We start from the raw sequence: 18,034 nt of genomic DNA on the forward strand, positions 1-18,034 counted from the left end.
AACTTGGAGGTAGCATAAGAATGTGAAAAGAACAAAGACTTTCAATTCAATTATTTTAGTTTATAAAAGCTGCCTCTGCTGGGCTGCATGATCTTAGGTAACTGACCTAACTAGACTGAGATAATTGACTTAACTAGAACTCAATTTCCCCATTTATTGTATTAGATACAATAAAATATATAATGTACTCAGCTTAGAGTCAAGTACATAGCAGATGTTGAAATAAATGTTTGATTCTGTATCTTCTTTGTTCCCCAATGCCAGGCTCCAAATCTGTCAAAACATCAATAGAAGAAATTGGTTCCCACTGTAATATTTTCATTTTCATTTTTTTACATTTTTAAGATGATTTTGTTCGTTTGTTTCAAGTTTTTATTTAAATTCCAGCTAGTTAACATATAGTGTAATATTAGTCTTAGGAGTAGAATTTAGCAATTCATCACTTACATATAACGCCCAGTGCTTATGTAATGATGATTTTTTTTATGGTGATTACTTTTTTTTTTAATTTAAATTCAAGTTAGTTAACATACAGTGTAGTATTGGTGTCAGGAGTAGAACCCAGTGATTCATCTCTTACATATAATACCCAGTGCACATCCCAACAAGTGCCCTCTTAATGCCCATCACCCATTGAGCCCATCCCCCTACCCACCTCCCCTCTAGCAACCCTCAGCTTGTCCTCTATATTTAAGAGTCTCTTATGGTTTGCCTCCCTCAGTGTTTTTTATCTTATTTTATTTTTCCTTCCATTCCCTCACTTGGATATTGCTATTGTCAATGAAAATACTCCAAATTGTGATGCCTTTCTCCCATTACTTGAAAATTCAATTTTTGTCAGCATCAAGACAGTACAAATCTTAATGTCAGGTGCTTTTTCTGGCAATTATACAGGAAGCTTGCTACAATGTTTATTTGACATGTCATTCACTAATGATGGAATCTCTAGGCTCGTTAGCTCAATAAACTCAGCAGTTTTTCCTGTTTTGTCTCTCACTAAAATGTAGCTTAAGTCCCTCTTTGTATGTTTTGTTTTCTTCATCAAATAAGTGAATTGAAAATGAATTTTCTTTTGCACAAACCTCTACCCCCTGCTTATCCCTTCCAAAAATTCAATACATATTTATTCTGGACCCATCTTTTCCAAACTCCACCCTTATCTGTCTCCTGCTACCTCCTGCACTGGTTCCCTTTTGTACTCTTTGTTTTGTGGTGAACAAGAATTGTTACTTATTTGCTCTTTCAAAAAATAGTTTTTATTTTTTAATCAAACATGTATACAGCTTAGAAGTTCAAATAGTACTAAAAGGCATATTATAGCAATTCCCTGTCCAAAACTTGTTCCAGAAGCAACCATCTTCAAATTTTAGCTTTTTCTTTTCATATTTACCTCCGTACAGCTAAATAATATGCAAATTCCTATGCTATTGCGTGATGTAGCAATGTTGTATATTATCTGTTGATAATTCTGATACATAAGGATTTAGTTCTATTAATCCCCTATCCATCTGTTTCCATCCCTTCCATCATCCTAATATAGTTAAATCCCCATTTTCTGGCTAAAACAGTATTCAGTGTTTCTTAATGCTATGAAAATATTATTTACTGCAGAACCAATTTGTGTACTATTTTGCTTCTTTATCAACACAACTATTTTTTGTTGTTAATAATTCCCTATTTTTTTCTTTGTTTTGTTTTTTATATATCTGTTGCTAATTCTTTTCTCAATACAATTTTATACACTCTTGTGTTCTGGGATTTTTGATCAGCCACCTCCTTTCTCTAAAACCCTGCAAACTATATATACAGCATACCTCTTGGCTTGAATTGTCACTATCTACTGGCCTCATTACTCTCCCCATATTTTGACAGCTTCATTGGTACACTTACAATCTTCTGTCCACTTCCTGCTAACCCCTGCCCTGGAATCATTAATGAAAACTTCATCGCTCATATCAGTGATATTTCCCACATTCTGTCCTCATGTTTCTTTATCACCCTCAATTTCTTCATTTCCAGTACATCTTCAGCCCTCACAGATTTTGGCCACTCTTTGAACCTCATCACATGAAACTATTTAATGTCTGTTTTTCTTATCATCACTTTTTTACTACATCTTCTACACTCTCATTCCTGCTAAACTTCACCCTCATCAAGGTCTCCAGTCCTCAGTTCCAAGCCAGACTGGACTCCATTTTCATCCAACAATGCTTTTGCTAGAAACCCTTAAAATTTATGTTGCCTTCTCTGATTACTGTCCTCATTTTACTGATCCCTTACTTTTGGGTAGACTACCATCCATTTTCTCTGCCCCTAGATTTTGACTTTTGTGATCTAAAGTCCACAAACTAGGCCAATTTAGTCTAGAACAGATTGTCTCTATCTTGCTGGACCCCCTCTGTTGCTAGAAATTCATTTCAATTAATTCTAATTAACTTTCTGCCAGAGTCTTCAAAATCTAATCCTTATCTTTCCCACCCTCTTCATGCTCTGTGTTCCATTGCTGTTCTCTCCCTCTCTGCATGTAGTTTTTACCCTCTACTGAGAATGGCTACTGGAACTCACATTTTATTGTGTACCACAATCAGTTGGAGGGTGTGCTTAAATAGAGATTGCTGGAACTGGATAATTTGCATTTCTAAGTTCCCTGATTACCCTAAAACTCCTGGTCCGGGGGACCACACTTTGTTCTTTCATCAGGTGATCTTCTCCAAGAACGTGTCCTTGGCTTCCTTCTCTTTTCTTTACCCTCTCTCGCTTGACTATATGATATAAAATCTTGACTTCTGCAATATTTACATGGACAACTGCACATGATTATCTTTACATAGACAACTCCCAAAACTTTTCTCCTCTGCTCTAGTTCATCATTTTTAATGGACTAGTTACATCTCTACTTGGCTGTCCCACAGTCACCTTCAACTGACCACATAATAGCTTTTCATTCTATGTCCCCTATTTATACTAATATCTTCAGTGCCCTAATAACAAAGGTTAGAATTCAGCATTATTTTTTACTTTCCCTTTCCTTTGCCACTCCAAACCTAATCAGTTGTCATAGTCTGAAGATTCTTCCTATTTATACCCCCCCCCCCCATAGAGCTGAAGGTTAGGTGTCCTTCTTATAACTCCCTTAGTATTTGATCTGTGACTCTCTTTATAGCCCTTACTAATTGGTCAACACATTCCTTACATTAAACTTATTTAGGTACATGTCTTAGCTCTTCTAAAAGACCATAAAGCCCTTGAGAGAGAAGATAGTATCTTATGTATGTATATTTTCCAGTAGCACTTAGAAGTGTACCTTAGGACAGTGTTTAGTAAGTTCTCACTAAATGTGTGCTGAATGAGTGAAAAGAATCATGCCACTGAGATCTTTTAAATCCTGAATGTAGCTTGTGGGTATAGATTTTAGACTTTGGTTTAAGAAAAAAAGTTAGAATATAAGATAAATTGCATTAAAAGAGCTACTGCATATGCATAGTAAGTTCCTTCAATGCCTTACCTTACATAAAAATGTGGTTCTATTCCTTGAATAAATTATATACTAAAGAATGGTGGAATATAGAAATGACAGAGAAGTGGAAAAGAGAAAAATGTGGTGACAAAGGTGTTACCAAGAAGTTATGCATTAAAAAATACATGGTCATTTGAAATCAATTTCTTTGAGGGGCACCTGTCTGGCTCAGACGGTAGAGCATCCGAACCTTGATCTCAGGGTTGTGAGTTCAAGCCCCATGTTGGGTGTAGAGATCACTTAAATAAATAAAACTTTAAAAAATTAATTTAATTTCGTTTGTATATATCCCACTTCATTACAAAAAGGAATAAAAGAATTTGGGGGCACCTGGGTGACTCCTTGTGTTGAATGTCCTATTCTTGATTTCAGTTCAGGTCATGATTTCATGGTTTGTGAGATCGACCCCCATGTTGGGCTCCATGGGAGCCTGCCAGGGATTCTTTCCCTCCTTTTCTCTCTTTCTCTCCCCGGCTCATGCTCTCTCTCTCTCTCTCTCTCAAAATAAATAAACTTAAAAAAAAGGATTTTGAGTAGCTCAAGAGAATAAGAGGTAATAGACTACAAATAGATGTCAGGGGCAGTGTAAATATAATGGAGTAATAACACCAGAAGGAAAAGAGAGTACACAGAAAAACAGGCCACAGAGTTCCATGTCACTAGTAAAACTGGGTTAAATACTTTGAGCTTTCTTGAAACCATAGGGGAAGAAAAGGGGAAACATGATTAGTGAAAAGTGTCCATTATGAGAAAAAGTTTTATGAATTCTTGATAGTCACTTGTATTGTAGGAAAATATTATACATTTTTTTCTAGTCAGAAAGAATAATCTAAGCTTTCACAAAATGTTACAAATTCAATCACCTGTATTCATTCTAACATGACAATCCAAACAACCTACCTTTTTTCACTTGGTTGGGAGTGGAAAAATCATCTTATTTTATAACATAATGTCAAAATTCACACACACACACACCCAATGAGGAATGAGGACAACTTTGATTAGGTTTCACTCAAGGTGTTAAAGCACCTCTTCCATATAGTGCTTTTCCATCTATTATATTTAACATTTAGCCCCAATTACAACTTTTATTACAACTTTCTCACTACTTACCTTGCAACAAATGTTTAATTAGCATCTGTAATACTCAGGTACTACGCTAGATGGTGGAATTAAATAAAGATATAAAGACTGTGTTTCTACTCTCAGGCAGTTGAGATTTTTATAGAAAATTTACAATTGTCTTCCATTCCTTCTATCACTATTTGAATAGCCAATTGTCCATTTGCCTTAGGTTAAATAAAACCACTAATTTATATGATAGCTTAACAATTTACCAAAAAAATGTGATATCTCCAGTAACTTTATCAAATAGGTAATAAATTATTTACATTTTATAGTTGAAGTTCATAGAGGTAAGCAATATACTTAACCTTCAACTAGGAAGTGGGATCTCCATTTTTGGCTCCAATTTCCATTCTTTCTCATTGTAACATTTTGCTGCCTAGGTTTAGTTACATAGAAAATTAAATTAGGCCTTTATTTCAAGTACAGAACTGTTGTTATGAGTAAAGTCTTCAGTTTAGAATTGAGATTTTTGTATAATACATTTCAATTCAGTGTCAACATTTATTGAAAATGTTCTATGTACCAGGTACTGTATAATGCAACTTTTCTTTATTAAAGTACCTATGGAGATTAAAATAGAAGTGAGGGTTTTCAAAACCTAAAATTCTGACACTTTGTATTCTGCTATGATTTCTTCTTGTGGTACAAGATAAGAAGAGACCAATTATATTTTTTACCTTATTAGCTAAATGATGTTTTACCTAAAAAGCATGAAATTCCATAAGGGTTAATTTCCCCAGGATTAACTAGGGCTTCAATCAGTCTGACAGCTATTAAATGTTCCAAATCAAAGCAAAATTAATGAAGCAGTAACATTATTTATCTATAAATGTCACTATATCATTATGAGCTTTGCAAGATAATAATCTATATGTTGAAACCTTTTATTCAGTGATATTTTCCATTATCATGTAGCAAAGTTACTACTCAATAAAGTCTAACCACAACAGAACTTGCTATTTAATATGTTCATGACCTTTTAGAGGGTTAGGCCTTTATGTATAATCACTTTTATATAACATGGCGTTTTAAGCACTTTATAATCTGCTAAGCAACCCTTCTAAATAGGCCAAAAATGTATACACTTAGGCCAGTTACTCAGTGGAAATAAACTTAATTAAGCCAACACCCTGTACTGCTGGATTGTGATTTATCCCTTGATCACAAACTATCCTTAGTCCTAAGCAGCATTCTCACAAATGTGTGCCATTAAGCTTGAGGGACACCAGACAAGAAAATATAGATGGCTCAGCTGAAATCCATAACTATTGCATGTCTACTATCTTCAGCGGCTTTATAATAACTACCAATGAACTTTGTAAATATGGTCAAAAGTATGATCTTTAAATATCAAAATATATCTAATGTAGATGCTAGCAAGAAAATTCCACTCCTGGAATCTCATAGACTACACATAGGAAACAAAACCCCAGACTGGAACCAGGACAAAAACTTCTAAGGCAGGAGTAAGTTGAGGCCCATGGTTTTCCTTTAGAAGGTAATTTCTTTCTATAGATTTTTCTGAAAAATGACCACAGATTTGCCTCTGGTTTCACTACTAATCATTGTTGCCTTGTCTTGGGTTTATGGCAGCAATTCTAAACAAAGAATTTTTAACTGCAATCAGAAACGAGGAGTTGGACTGCTTGGCCATTATTATAGTTAAATAATGATCTGATTGAAGGTACTTGATTGATGCATGCTAAACAATCTTTAATGATTTTTGTAAATTTTTGGAGAAATGTCACTGGGAACAACTATTTTTTCAGCATAGTTTGCATTCCTTCCCAGTTTATATGTGAAAAATTAAAGCTGTTATCCAAGATTGACATTTAAGATACCTCTCATTCATCAGGCAGAAAAGTAGATATGGATACACCTATATCCCAATCAATCCTATCAATTCAATATTGGTCACAGAGAGAAAACCTCCATCCATTAGAACTACCATTATTCTGACCCAAACATTCATGGTTTTTTTGGGAGGCTCCTTATTTTGGCTTTTTCAAAGCAACAAGAACATAGATTTGAGCCAAGTCTAAAATATATGTCACAACATACCTAAAAACAGTTCCAATAAAGTTAAAGAGCTCCAACAACCTGTGATTTAGTAATAGAAAATATCTGTAACTGGCACATCACAGTTTATGGTTAGGAAATTTCATCTTATTGTTAAGCACAGTCCTGTAAAAGACTTAACAGTGTATGAGAATCTGACTTCTGTCTGTCCTCTCCCTCCAAATTTTTGAACCCAACTGGCTTTGTTTTTTACTGGGTATTACTCAAATGTTATAAATTGTAGACGATACAAAACTGAGAAGAAATATACACACAAAGGAGTGATGTTTTGCTTCTTGATTTTCCATCTTGACATCTCTTTGGCCAGAAGAACCCATTCTTCAATTCTAATGCTCTTACCCTTTCACTGGCTGATTAAAATTTATTACCTAAAATTCAGGCGTATTTTGCATAGTTTTCCACTAATAAAATCAAACTCTTACTGTTTATTTTTTTAATTTATTAATGTTTATTTATATTTGAGAGAGAGGGAGACAGAGTGCACCTGGGAGAGGGGCAGATAGAGAGGGAGACACAGAATTGGAAGCAGGCTCCAGGCTCTGAGCTGTCAGTACACAGCCTGATGCAGGGCTCGAACCATAAGATCATGACCTGAGCCAAAGTCGGACGCTTAACTGATTGAGCCACCAAGGTGCCCTAAACTCTTACTGTTTCAAGTTGTAGCCCAACTAAACTCCAAAATAGCGCAAGTAGAGACAGTGGAATTCAAAAGTAGCTGAGAAGACAAATACAAAAGGTCATCTGGGGAGGCAATTTTTCTAGTGGTTACGAGAAAGCATTACCTTATTTAATATTTATGTAGAGTTCATAACATTGTCTGGCACATAGTAAGGACTAAATAAATACTAGTTATTATTATCATTTCCCAAAATAAAATCACTTTCCTTTTGTAACTTTTAGCACCTCTTTATAACTATGGACACAGATACAATGTTGATGTAAATCATTCCTTATCCTAGACTCTGTGATTTTTTTAAATTTATTCATTTATTTTGAGAGAGAAATAGAGAGAGTGAAAACATGGGGGAGGGGCAGAGAGTGAGAGAGAATTCCAAGCATGCTTCGTGCTGTCAGTGTGGAGTCTGATGTGGAGCTTGGTCCCACTAACCACAAGATCATGACCTGAGCTAAAACCAAGAGCCAGATATTTAACCGACTGGACTCTGTTATTCTTTATTTGGGTGCCTAAATCCACCACATAGAAATCACATGATCAAAAGTTTTAGTAATGGCACTAAATATTCATGTGGGGAAAGAATTATGTACTTAAAAGGTGTGCTAGTGTGAAGTGCAATGACAAAATATTTGTGCAAAAATAAGAAAGAAAGAAATATTTTAAGACAGTTTGGAACCATGAAATTACTCTGTCAAATGAATCACACTAAAAGGAAATAAAATGATTTTCACAGCATTATGAGGGGATTATAAGAAGCTAAAAGAAAAAATATGCAAAATACTAAACATGAAATAGTTGCTTGGAGATTCTAATGGGAGCTCAGCACTTGAATATTATTGGCTAAAGAAATGTCATCTTTTACTTGGGAAAGTTACAGGTTTGGAAGGGACACACATAGAGTGGTGAGGCAGGAAGAGGTTATATACCTGACCAATTACAGCAATGAAACAACTTGAAGGTCAGTAGAATGACACTAACATAACAGCTAGATTTTCCCTTATCCAGTTATCCTTGAATGTTAAAATCATATTGGAAATCATGTTTTTTATTATTTTTTAAAGCTTATTTATTTTTGACACACAGAGAGAGGGAGCATGAGCTAGGGAGGGGCAGAGAGAGAGAGGGAGACACAATCTGAAGCAGGCTTCAGTCTCCGAGCTGTCAGCACAGAGCCTAACGCAGGGCTCAAACCCACGAACTGTGAGATCATGACCTGGGCTGAAGTCGGACGCTTAGCTGACTGAGCTACCCAGGTACCCCTTGGAAAACATGTTTTTAAGCCACTCCGAGTTTGGTAAATATATAGATGGTTGATAAGGGAGTAATGCATGAGAAAAACATGAAATCAAAAGCATTCTTTTGATTATTCTGAATAAAGCCTTGCTTCATTTTGATCTTCATTTCCTGAGAGGGGCCTACCACTAAGGACCCGACTGCCAAGATCTAGAAATATAGGTAAGACTCAAATGCCAGTCTCCAACTCTGCAAGGAGTTCAGTTTAGTTGCTACAATCAGACTTACATAAACTTAGGAAGAAAGTGTAAGGGATAACCACGATATCCTTGAGGAAGTGCTATCTATGCTCTTTTTTATTCTAACCATTCTTGGTTAGCTTCTTTAAGAGAGAAACGTGTAAAAAAATCTTTCCAGAATCAACTAGCATTTGGGATCACTTCTAACCAGGTAGATACATGACTTATTTCAACTCAACAAAGACTTACTAAGCAACTAACTATACAGTGTTCAACCAGTATTGTGCTAGATAATATGGGATATATCAAAAAGTATGACTCATTCATTATTCTTAAGTTTATTTCTTTTGGGTAGGGAGAGAATGCTGAGAGAACAAGATTTACATATGTAAAATAATATGAAAATGATTCAAGATAATTGAGCACAAAAAGCTAAATTGAATTAGCTTGTTGGCTGGCATATTTTCAGTTTTAATGGTGATATTAAATCTTGAGATGGAGTTCAAAGTATGGGTAAGATTTGGATACACAGCCAGAAGGAGAGAGAGTTTTCCAAGAGCAAAAAATGTGACTAAAGACTAGAGACAGGAATAACATGATGTGTGCCCAGGACAGTGAAATCTACTATGGTTAGAACAGAGAAAATGTTGGGAAATAGATAATGTTACTATATTCATGTTAGCATTTGAAGTTTTTATATTGAATATACACAACTTAGTAATTCTATGACATTTATACATATTATGTGATGATATTGACTTTGCCAGTTTATCTATTCATGCCTTCACATAGGAGACTTTACCCTCTTTCAGAGGCAATCATTACTTCTCTGGGAGCAACTTCAAAGGGTAAATGGACAAGATAACATTGTGGTGTATTCATTAAGACTTTCAAAAGTGTGAAAAATATATATCTTAATGAGATGTGATGATACTATACTGTATTTTGAATATGGCTTTTTGTACTTATCTGTATATTACAAATGGTTTAGCATAACACAGACATGGCTATGAAAGTCCATTTTGCTTAGTTTGCAATCTTACTTTGCAAATCTTCCATTTGCCTTAGCATGCATGATATTTTTAGGGTCTGTATTCAGAAGACAGGTTGAAAAGGAAGTATCAGTGGTCAAATTTGGAGTCCATTTGTCCTATATATACTCAGGAATAAATGTATTTATAGGACACCTTTGGTCCCACATGCAATATCAAAGGTAGTATGGAATGCAACCTAAGTTATTAACCTCCCCATAGTGCTATTTTGGAGGTGGGTGGCAAGGCGGTCAACATTATTGAAAAGATTGATAACAAATCATATGAGGCCAACAGAATAGGTTTTATTTTGGGCACTATTCATCATAATTTGTGTTTAGGATCTCAAATGTCTTTGAGATCTATGAATTTTCTACATTTGGCCCTTAGCTACTCTTTCCCATGTCAGTTGACTAGATATTTAGTGCAAACAATAAGTGGAGGGAATATAAGAAAAAATACATAAAACATTGAATCGAGGTTAATTTAATCTATCTTCAAGGTATGCTAATAAATTAAGCTGCCTTTCATTGAGAAGATGCAAGTCCAAATGAAAGTCATTCTTCTATGTCAATATAATTCAAATAATTCATATGTTCTTTTCCAATAGGGAATAGAAGAGTAAGCCATGCAATGATAATGGGAAATTTAGAGATTTTGATTTACTAGTTTTATGCAAACATATATATTCAAGAATTTTTATATAAATTATTCAAGTTTTGCGTTCATTAGGTCACTTAGATTAGTGGTATAAAATTGAAAATACTATTGCAATGTTGCTTTTCCTTTAAATTCCTCCCATATTGAAAAATGTATACCTTAGACGCAAAGGAAATTTAGTGAGTTGATTCATGTGATGACTTTGTAATGAGTGACTTGTATTAATAGGTTATGTAACTTTTTTCATTTGACATCAAAACATCTATCAATTTAGAAATACTTAATGTTGTTTATAATTGTGGTTGATGTTTTCATCAGGTGATAACTGAAGATGATTGCCCTGCAAAATTGGACCCCAAATATTTTGGAGAGTTACTTGCTGATCTAAGCCGTAAAAATACAGATCTATATCACTGCTTATTAGAACATTTGCAGAGAATTGGAGGAAGGTACTGTAAATATATCATTTGCCTCAATGTTGTAGCTATCAAACATTCTATGATACTTTGGTATTTTTAATGTGCTTTATTGTTTAGAGCACTTTGGAGCTCACAGTGAAACTCTAGAACTTTTTTTTTAAAGACTTTATTTTTAAGTAATCTCTACACCCAAAATGGGGCTCAAACTCACAACCTCAAGATCAAGAGTTGCATGCTCCACTGACTGAACCAGCCAGGTTCCCCAAAACCCTTGTACTCTTAATGGAGAAACAGGGTAACTAATGAGCATATCTGAACACATGTCTTAAGAGTTAACATACTTTATGAAAATCATCAAAAGAGATCACACCAGTCCTTTTAAGATCAGTAAAGAATTCTGTGAACTTTCTTTTATAACATACTTTGATGGCAAATGTGAACTCTTGGACAAGGAGCTAAAAAAATTCATGGCATACTGTGACTTGTTTTAAGATATTACATTGATGATGTAAGATACAAGCCCATTGTAAGATATTACATTGATGATGGAAGATACAATCCCACTGTCAATACATCACTGTTTATCTTCCATTGTTATGCACTCAATGTACAAGGCCATAATTTAATATATGTATATTACATATAATATATCAAACATAACTTATATACCTATAAATTAATATAAATACAAATATGTATACTATATACTAAATAATAATTGTATGTATTTAAATATATACACATAAGGAATTTATCAACTATTCATGTACAGACGAGAGAATATTATGTCATTAAATGAATTCCACAAGCTATACCCCTTCTACATAGTGACTTCATATATATGGTCAACTATCAAAGTCTAGGAAAGCTTCACAAATTCAGAAAAATATGTAGGATAAAGGAGTGTTGGTATAATTTTTTTTCTAGTTCAAACTTCACTAACTGGATTCTTCTGCCTCTTAGAGATCTTTAATCTCTTATCCATCTTTTTTCCTCTCCACTTATTACATCCCTTTCTCTCCATTTTTAGCTCCATCCTCTCTAACTTCTTGCTTCAATATTTGTAACTGCAACCATTCTGTTACTATTCTCAATTGCTTTACCTCCTTATCTTATTGTCCCTCCCACTTAGCAAAATCCCATCTCTGGAGTAGTCTATCTCTCTTTATATATTGTTTCTTTTTACCACCATCTCCTCTTTATAATACCTAACATGCACTACCCCTAGAATTCAGAGGACTCTATGGGGGCTATTTTATTTACCCTGATTTCCTTAGTGTTTAGCATGGTGACTAGTTTAGTGTGGTGCTCAATAAACATTTGGCGAATATATGAATGCTTTATTTTTTTTATTTAAGTTTTTAAATTCCCGTTAGTTAACATATAGTGTAATATTAGTTTCAGGTATGCAATATAGTAATTTAACACTTCCATATATCACCTGGTGCTCATCACAAGTGCCCTCCTTAATCCCCATCACATATTTAACACATCCCCCACCACTTCCCTTCTGGTAACTATAAGTTTGTTCTCTATAGTTAACTTATAAATCTCAACACCCAAAAAACATATAATCCAATTCAAAGTGGGCAGAAGACATGAACAGACATTTTCCCAAAGAAACATACAGATCGCCAACAGACAAATGAAAAGATGCTCAACATCACTGATCATAAAGGAAAGGCAAATCAAAACTACAATGAATGCCTTCTTTACTGCTACATCCATGCAGTTAAGCACTGTTAGAGGAAAGCACAAGCATTTATTTGAATTGATGTTATTATAAATGCATGATTTCCATCTTCTATTATTTTATACTAATCAACACTTTCTCCCATTACCCAAACAACTATTACACACAAGTATCCATGTGCATAAGGTCACTAGCTTAAAATCTTCCCCCTCTCTCTGAGTAGTCGATTATTTATTGAGTGTCCACTATGTGCCAGAGACACTGTGCTAAGTGCTTTTCCTGTATTGTCTTATTTGCACAGTAACACTATAAAGTTTCAAATAGAGACCCAAAGAGAGTAAGTTATCAAGGTCACAACAGCTACTAAGTGCTTGAGATGGATTCAACATTTCTGAGAACTATTTTTACCTATAAATTGTGATTCAGCTTTTCTGCAAAGCATCCCTTAGATATTTAGCTTGGTCTAAGTGTTCCTCTTCTGTGAATTAATTATTCCCTGTGAATATTTCTATCAAAGTATTGCATTGTGTAATCAAGAGTATATAGAGGGGTGCCTGGGTGGCTCATTAGGTTGAACATCTGACTCTTGAGTTCAGCTCAAATCATGATCTCACGGTTCGTGTGTTTGAGCCCCAGGTCAGGCTCTGCACTGACAGTAGTGTGGAACCTGCTTAGGATTCTCTCCCTCTCTCTCTCTCTCTCTCTCTGCTTGGGATTCTCTCTCTGTCTCTCTTTCTCTCTCTCTCTCTCTCTCTCTCTCTCTCAGTCTTTTTCTCTGCCTCTCCCCCGCTTGTACTCTCTGTCTCTCTCAAAAATAAATAAATAAATAAATAAATAAATAAATAAATAAGAGTATATAGAGACTTAGTCTTAAGTACCCTGATTCTATATTCAGAGTTCATATCCTTGGTTTATGTTTCAGCTTTAGTTACATACTTGATGTGTAATGTCAGGCAACTTGCTTAACTTCTCTGTACCTCAGTTTCTTCATCTATAAAATAGGAATTATAATAACAATACTTCTAGATTTGTTATAAGCAATAAATGATTTAAGATGTACACTTACAAACAACATCAGCATCATGTAAGAACTTGAAAATAAACCTACAGACTCAGAAACTCAGGGGGTACAGGTCAGCAACAAACCCTCCAGAGGATTCTGACACATGATCAAGTTTGAGAACCATTTACCTAAGGCCACAAAAGTGGAACAACCTGGGACTAGAACCCATAATCTGAGAACCCTTTCTCCTTAAGCAATTTTTTTAAACTTTATCTTTGTTTTTGATGGCTATAATATTTTTTTTTAATTTAAATTCAAGTTAGTTAACATACAGGAGTAGAACCCAGTGATTCATCTCTTACATTGGACATCCAGTGCTCATCCTGAAAAGTGTCCTCCTTAATGCCCATCAGCCATTTAACCCACCCCCCCAACTTCAACTCCAGCAACCCTCAGTTTGTTCTCTGTATTTAAGAGTCTTTTATGGCTAAACTTTCAATACTAGGCATATATTTCCAAATTTTTAAAGATATTATAGACAAATTGAATAAACTATCAATTTTTTGGATTCATTGAACTTGAAAAGTTCACATAATTTAGACTGGTTTTACATTGTTCAAATTTTGCCTTGGGAAAATTATGTTTGTATGAAGTAAGATAATATTTGTGCTTTGTATTGCCCCAAAATAGTTCAGAGCACATGACTTTGACAATGTCGTTTCTCAATAAAGGGATACAGAATGAGAGTTAAATATATTCTAAATTTATTAGTTTCATACTATTTAGAAGCAGACAAAGTAACTGAGCAAATGGAGTTATATTATTTCATAATGATTATTCCAGAAAAGGTGTAATCAGGGCTTCAGAATAGCTCTTTCTTTGACGAGTTTTGATAAATTTACATGGATGACTTAAATGTGTTATTAAGCAATATAAAGCCTTGGACTTAATTCCTAGAGTACCTAAAATACGACACACACAAACGAAATAGAAAGGTAGTGTCTCCACATTAGTAAAAACTCCATTTGGAGAGGGCCTCATAAAATTTTGGTGCTTAAGACTGTCAGAAGTTTGTGAGTTTCTTTTATTACTTCCCCCATTTCCACCTTTCTTTCCTTTTTTTGTTTTTCCTTAATATATTCCGTCCTTTCTAGGAGGTGAGATAGCATATAGTAAGTGCCATGATTTTTTTTTAAATATTTAAAAAAATTTTTTAAAGGATATATATTTTTAATTCCAGTTAGTTAACATACAGTGTAATATTAGTTTTAGGTGCACACTATAGTGATCCAACACTACCGTACAACAGTGGTGCTCATCACAAGTCGACTCCTTAATCCCTATCACCTATTTAACCCATCCCTCCCTCACTTCCACTCTGGTAACCATCAGTTTGTTCTCTGTAATTAAGAGTCTGTTTTTTCATTTGCCTCTACCTCTCTTTTTCTCCCCTTTTGCTCACTTGTTTTGTTTCTTAAATTCCACATATAAGTGAAAGCATATGGTATTTGTCTTTTTCTGACAGACTTATTTCCCTTTGCATAATACTCCCTGGCTCCACCAATGTCATTGCAAATGGCAAGATTTAATTCTTTTTTATGGCTGAGTAATATTCCATTTTGTGTGTGTGTGTGTGTGTGTGTGTGTGTGTGTACCACCTCTTCTTTATCTATTCATCAGTGGATGGAAATTTGGGCTGTTCCCATAGTTTGGTGTTTGTAGATAATGCTGCTACAAACATCAGAGTACATATATCCCTTTGAATTAGTAATTTTGTATTCTTTGGGTAAATACCTAGTCATGCAATTGCTGGATCCTAGGGTAGCTCTATTTTTACTTTTTGAGGAACCTCCATACTGTTTTCCAGAGGGGCTGCACCAGTTTGCATTCCCACCAATAGTTCAAGAGGGTTCCTTTTTCTCCACATCTTTTCCAACACCTGTTGTTTCTTGTGTTGTTGATTTTAGCCATTCTGACAGGAAAAAGATAATATCTCATTTTAGTTTTGATTTCTATTTCCCTGATGATCCCTGATGCTGAGCATCTTTTCATGTGCCTGTTGTCCAACTCTGTCTTCTTGGAAAAATATCTATTCATGTCTTCTGCCCATTTTAATTAGATTATTCAATTTTAGGGTGTCGAATTTTATAAGTTCTTTATATAATTCTTTATATACTAAACCTTTATCAGATATATAATTTTCAAATATCTTCTCCAATTCAGTAGGTTGCCTTCTTTGGTTGATTGTTTCCTTCACTGTGCAGATGCTTTTTATTTTGATGAAGTTCCAATAGTTTAATTTTATTTTTGTTTCCCTTGCCTCAGGAAACATCTAGAAAGAAGTTGCTAAGGCAGTATCAAAGAGGTTACTGCCTGTATTCTCTTCTATGATTTTTATGGTTTCAGGCCTCACACTTATGTCTTTAATCTATTTTGAACTTACTTCTGTATTTGGTTTAAGAAAGTGGTCCACTTTCATTCTTTTGCATGTTGCTATCCAGTTTTTCCAACACACTTGTTGAAGAAACATTCTTTTTCCCATTAGATATTTTTTTCTGATTGTTGAAGATTAACTGACCTTATAGTTGTGAGTTCATTTCTGGGTTTAACTATGAGTCTGTTTTTGTGCCAGTACCATACTGCCTTGATGACTACAGCTTTGTAATATAACTTGAAGTCCAGAAGTGTGATGTCTCCAGGAAGCACAGAGGACCCCCATTAGATTCAACAAAAACCGACCATCAACAAGGCATATCATAGTCAAATTCACAAAAGACTCAGGCAAGGAAGGAATCATGAAAGCAGCAAGGGAAAAAAAGTCCCTAACATACAAGGGAAGACAGATCAGGTTTGCAGCAGACCCATCCATAGAAACCTGGCAGGCCAGAAAGGAGTGGCAGGATATATTCAGTGTGCTGAATCAGAAAAATATACAGCCAAGAATTCTTTATCCAGAAAGGCTGTCATTCAAAATAGGAGAGATAAAAAGTTTCCCATACAAACAAAAATTAAAGGAGTTTGTACCACTAAACCAGCCCTGCAAGAAATTTTAAGGGGGACTTTCTGAGGGGAGAATAGATGAAAATATACATATAAAAATAAATAAATACCAAAAGCAACAAAGATTAGAAAAGACCAGAGAACAGACCAGAAACTCCAACTCTACAAGCATCATAAAGGCAATAAAATCATATCTTTCAGTGCTCACTTTAAATGTCAATGGACTCAATGCTCCAAGCAAAAGACATAGGGTAACAGAATGAATAAGAAAACAAGATCCATCTATTTGCTGTTTACAAGAGACCCACTTTAGGCCTAAAGACACCTTCGGATTGAAAATAAGGGGATGGAGAACCATCTATCATGCTAATGGTCAACAAAAGAAAGCCAGAGTAGCCATAATTATATCAGACAATCTAGACTTTAAAATGAAGAACTGTATCCAGAGATGCAGAAGGGCATTATATCATAATCAAGGGGTCTATAGATCAAGAAGACCTAACAATTGTAAACATTTATGTGCCAAATGTGAAAACACCCAAATATATAAATCAATTAATCACAAACATAAAGAAATTCATTGATAGTAATACCATAATATTGGAGACTTCAACACCCCACTCACAGCAATAGACAGATCATCTAATCAAAAAATCAACAAGGAAGCATCTTTGAATGACACACTGGACCAGATGGACTTCACAGATATATTCAGAACATTACATCCTAAAGCAGCAGAATATACATTCTTCTACAGTGCACATGGAACGTTCTCCAGAATAGACCATATAGTGGGACACAAATCAGCCCTAAAGAAGTAAGAAAGATCGAGATCACACCGTGCATATTTTCAGACCACAATGCTATGAAACTTGAAATCAACCACAAGAAAAATTTGGGAAAGGTAACAAATACTTGGAGACTGAAGAACATCCTACTAAAGAATGAATGGACTAACAAAGCAGTTAAAGAGGAAATTTAAAAGTATATGGAAATCAAGGAAAATGATAACACAACAACCCAAAACCTCTGGGACACAGCATATGTGGGCATAAGGAGTATATAACAATCCAGGCCTTCCTAAAGAAAGAAAAAGGATCTCAGATACACAACCTAACCTTACGCCTTAAGGAGCTAGAAAAAGAACAGCAAATAAAACCCCAAAACAACAGAAGACAGGAAATAATAAACATTAGAGCAGAAATTAATGCTATTGAAACCAAAAGAAAAAAAAATAGTAGAACAGATAAATGAAACCAGAAGTTGGTTTTTTGAAAGAATTCACTAAATTGATCAACCACTAGCCAGTAAGATCAAAAAGGAAAAGGAAAGGACCCAAATAAATAAAATCAAGAA

At 34.7% G+C, this 18,034-nt stretch overlaps 1 protein-coding gene across 1 annotated transcript in view; it reads left to right on the forward strand.

Annotated features, from left to right (window-relative positions):
* The window catches only part of POF1B (POF1B actin binding protein), a 116,095-nt gene that overhangs the window by 45,999 nt on the left and 52,062 nt on the right, over nt 1-18,034 (forward strand). The window contains exon 6 of the mRNA XM_081792409.1: nt 10,882-11,012. Coding sequence (XP_081648535.1) covers nt 10,882-11,012 — 131 coding nt within the window. The remainder of the gene's footprint in view (nt 1-10,881; nt 11,013-18,034) is intronic.

The sequence above is a fragment of the Panthera onca genome, chromosome X, assembly GCF_046562875.1.
Source record: "Panthera onca isolate mPanOnc1 chromosome X, mPanOnc1 haplotype 2, whole genome shotgun sequence".
Lineage (NCBI taxonomy): Eukaryota > Metazoa > Chordata > Mammalia > Carnivora > Felidae > Panthera > Panthera onca.